This window comes from Pollachius pollachius (assembly GCF_949987615.1).
Source record: "Pollachius pollachius genome assembly, contig: scaffold_471, whole genome shotgun sequence".
NCBI lineage: Eukaryota > Metazoa > Chordata > Actinopteri > Gadiformes > Gadidae > Pollachius > Pollachius pollachius.
This window is the reverse complement of record NW_027641352.1, coordinates 1-2,500: the sequence shown is the minus strand read 5'-3', so window position 1 is coordinate 2,500 and position 2,500 is coordinate 1. Positions and strand designations below refer to the sequence as shown.

The following is a 2,500-nucleotide window of genomic DNA, read 5'->3' as shown; positions in this document are numbered from 1 at the left end:
GGGAAGGACCCCCGGGTGAACATGAGGAAGCGCTCGGGAACGCTGGAGATCAACTTCCGGAGCGGCGGGCGGCCCGAGGACTATGAGGGGGAGTACCAGTGCCTGGCCTCCAACGACCTGGGGGTGGCTGTGAGCAACAAGATCCTGCTGAGGGTCTCCAGTACGTACACACACCCACGCACACACACACACACACACCCACCCACCCTCTGCTGTCCATAACTGTGTTCCCCCCCTCCCCCACAGAGGCCCCCCTGTGGCCCAAGGAGCTTCTGGAGCCGGTGGTGGTGTCTGAGGGCCATCCCCTGGTGCTGGCCTGCAACCCTCCCCCAGGCCTGCCCCCCCCCTACACCTTCTGGATGAACAGCGGTGAGCCACCCACAGACCTCCATCCGCACTGAGCCAACCACTACACCTGGTCCTAAGCCCTGGCCCCTATAGCCCTGGGCCCCATAGCCCCGGGTCCCTATAGCCAGGGCCCCATAGCCAGGGCCCCTATAGCCTGGGACCAATAGCCTGGCCCCATAGCCCTGGGCCCCATAGCCAGGGCCCCTATAGCCCTGGGCCCCATAGCCCCGGGCCCCATAGCCTGGGCCCCATAGCCCTGGGCCCCTATAGCCCAGGGCCCCATAGCCAGGGCCCCATAGCCAGGGCCCCATAGCCCAGGGCCCCATAGCCATGGCCCCATAGCCAGGGCCCCTATAGCCAGGGCCCCTATAGCCAGGGCCCCATAGCCCCGGGCCCCATAGCCCCGGGCCCCTATAGCCAGGGCCCCATAGCCAGGGCCCCTATAGCCAGGGCCCCTATAGCCAGGGCCCCATAGCCCCGGGCCCCATAGCCAGGGCCCCTATAGCCAGGGCCCCTATAGCCAGGGCCCCATAGACCAGGGCCCCTATAGCCCCGGGCCCCATAGCCTGGGCCCCATAGCCCCGGGCCCCATAGCCCCGGGCCCCATAGCCCCGGGCCCCTATAGCCAGGGCCCCATAGCCCAGGGCCCCTATAGCCCAGGGCCCCTATAGCCCCGGGCCCCATAGCCAGGGGCCCATAGCCAGGGCCCCATAGCCTGGGCCCCATAGCCTGGGCCCCATAGCCTGGGCCCCTATAGCCCCTGGCTTCCTTAACCCTGGCTTCCTTAACCCTGGCTTCCTTAACCCTGGCTTCCTTAACCCTGGCTTCCGTAGCCCCAAGCTAAGGAATTATCCATTCAGTAACATGTATTTATGTTACTATATGAGGTGTTGCTATGTTGTTCTTTTATGTGTGTAGACAATCCTAGTTTAAGACAACCAGTCACAAACCAGTACAAATAAAGCCACATTGGTATTAACATAACTTATATATATATACTTATATATACATATACTTATATATACATTCATGTCAAGGCTAAATGACACAACTTTATACACACAATCACACCAAACACACACACACACACACACACACACACACACACACACACACACACACACACACACACACACACACACACACACACACACACACACACACAAACCAATTAAACACACACACTCACACCCACAGACACACAATAACACACTCACACAGTGCTTTAAGGAGTCATGACTGATCGCCCGCCCAGGGAAGGTTTTCCAGAACACCGAATGGCTTGTGTCAGTGATATCATGAGCGGCCCTAGCTGTGGCAGAGCGTTGGTGATCGTCTATACGTTGTGTCAGAGTGATGACAGTCAGCACTAGCCTGTAGCTCCCAGCAGCCTTTACAGAGGATGACACATCCACGGATAACCCAGCCGGATGAACCGGGTTCACCCTAGGCACCGCAGCTGGCATCGTACACCGTCTTCAGTGGTAGATCCACTGCATTTATAGAAGCTTCTCAGACCCATGGCCACTCAAAGGGCTTTACAGTTAGGGCCTCACAATGACCCATCCATACACCAATCATACACACATTCACGCCCCGTTCAGACATTCATACCCCAAACACATTCATTCTACCATTCAAAAACAGTCATACATTCACATACACATTCATACAGACATTCACCCATTCATGCACCCATTCATACACACATTTACGGATTCATACACACAATCATACATTCACACACCCATTCATACATTCACACACAGAAGGAAGTGTCAGCCATGCGAGGCCAAAGCCAGCTCGGCTGTAGCTGTAAGGGTGAGGTGTGAGGGAAGCCTCCGCACTTCACGAAAGGTCAAAGATAGGTCAACAGCTCAGCTGATGACCGTAGTTGTGGAGTCTAACCCTAACGAGATTCTAGTCTGAAATTAGCTTTGCTACTGAAGTGACATGACATTTTCCTTGTTTTTTGTTTAACCAGTTAACTCTCTCTTGACAGCCCTCTTAATCATCAGTGTGTCTAATACTAATATAATATGTCAATATTGTCAGTGGATTCAAATATGTGTCTCTCTCTCTCTCTCTCTCTCTCTCTCTCTCTCTCTCTCTCTCTCTCTCTCTCTCTCTCTCTCTCTCTCTCTCTCTCTCT

The 2,500-nt window shown here is 55.0% G+C and overlaps 1 protein-coding gene across 1 annotated transcript in view; it reads left to right on the top strand.

The window, feature by feature from the left end:
• Positions 1–369, top strand: part of LOC307091659 (neurofascin-like) — a gene marked incomplete at its 3' end in the record, with an annotated part of 10,876 nt that extends 10,507 nt beyond the window's left edge. The window contains exons 5-6 of the mRNA XM_079759302.1: positions 1–160; positions 247–369. The exon at positions 1–160 is cut by the window's left edge and continues 37 nt beyond it. Coding sequence (XP_079615428.1) covers positions 1–160; positions 247–369 — 283 coding nt within the window. The remainder of the gene's footprint in view (positions 161–246) is intronic.
• Between the last annotated feature and the right edge of the window lie 2,131 nt (positions 370–2,500).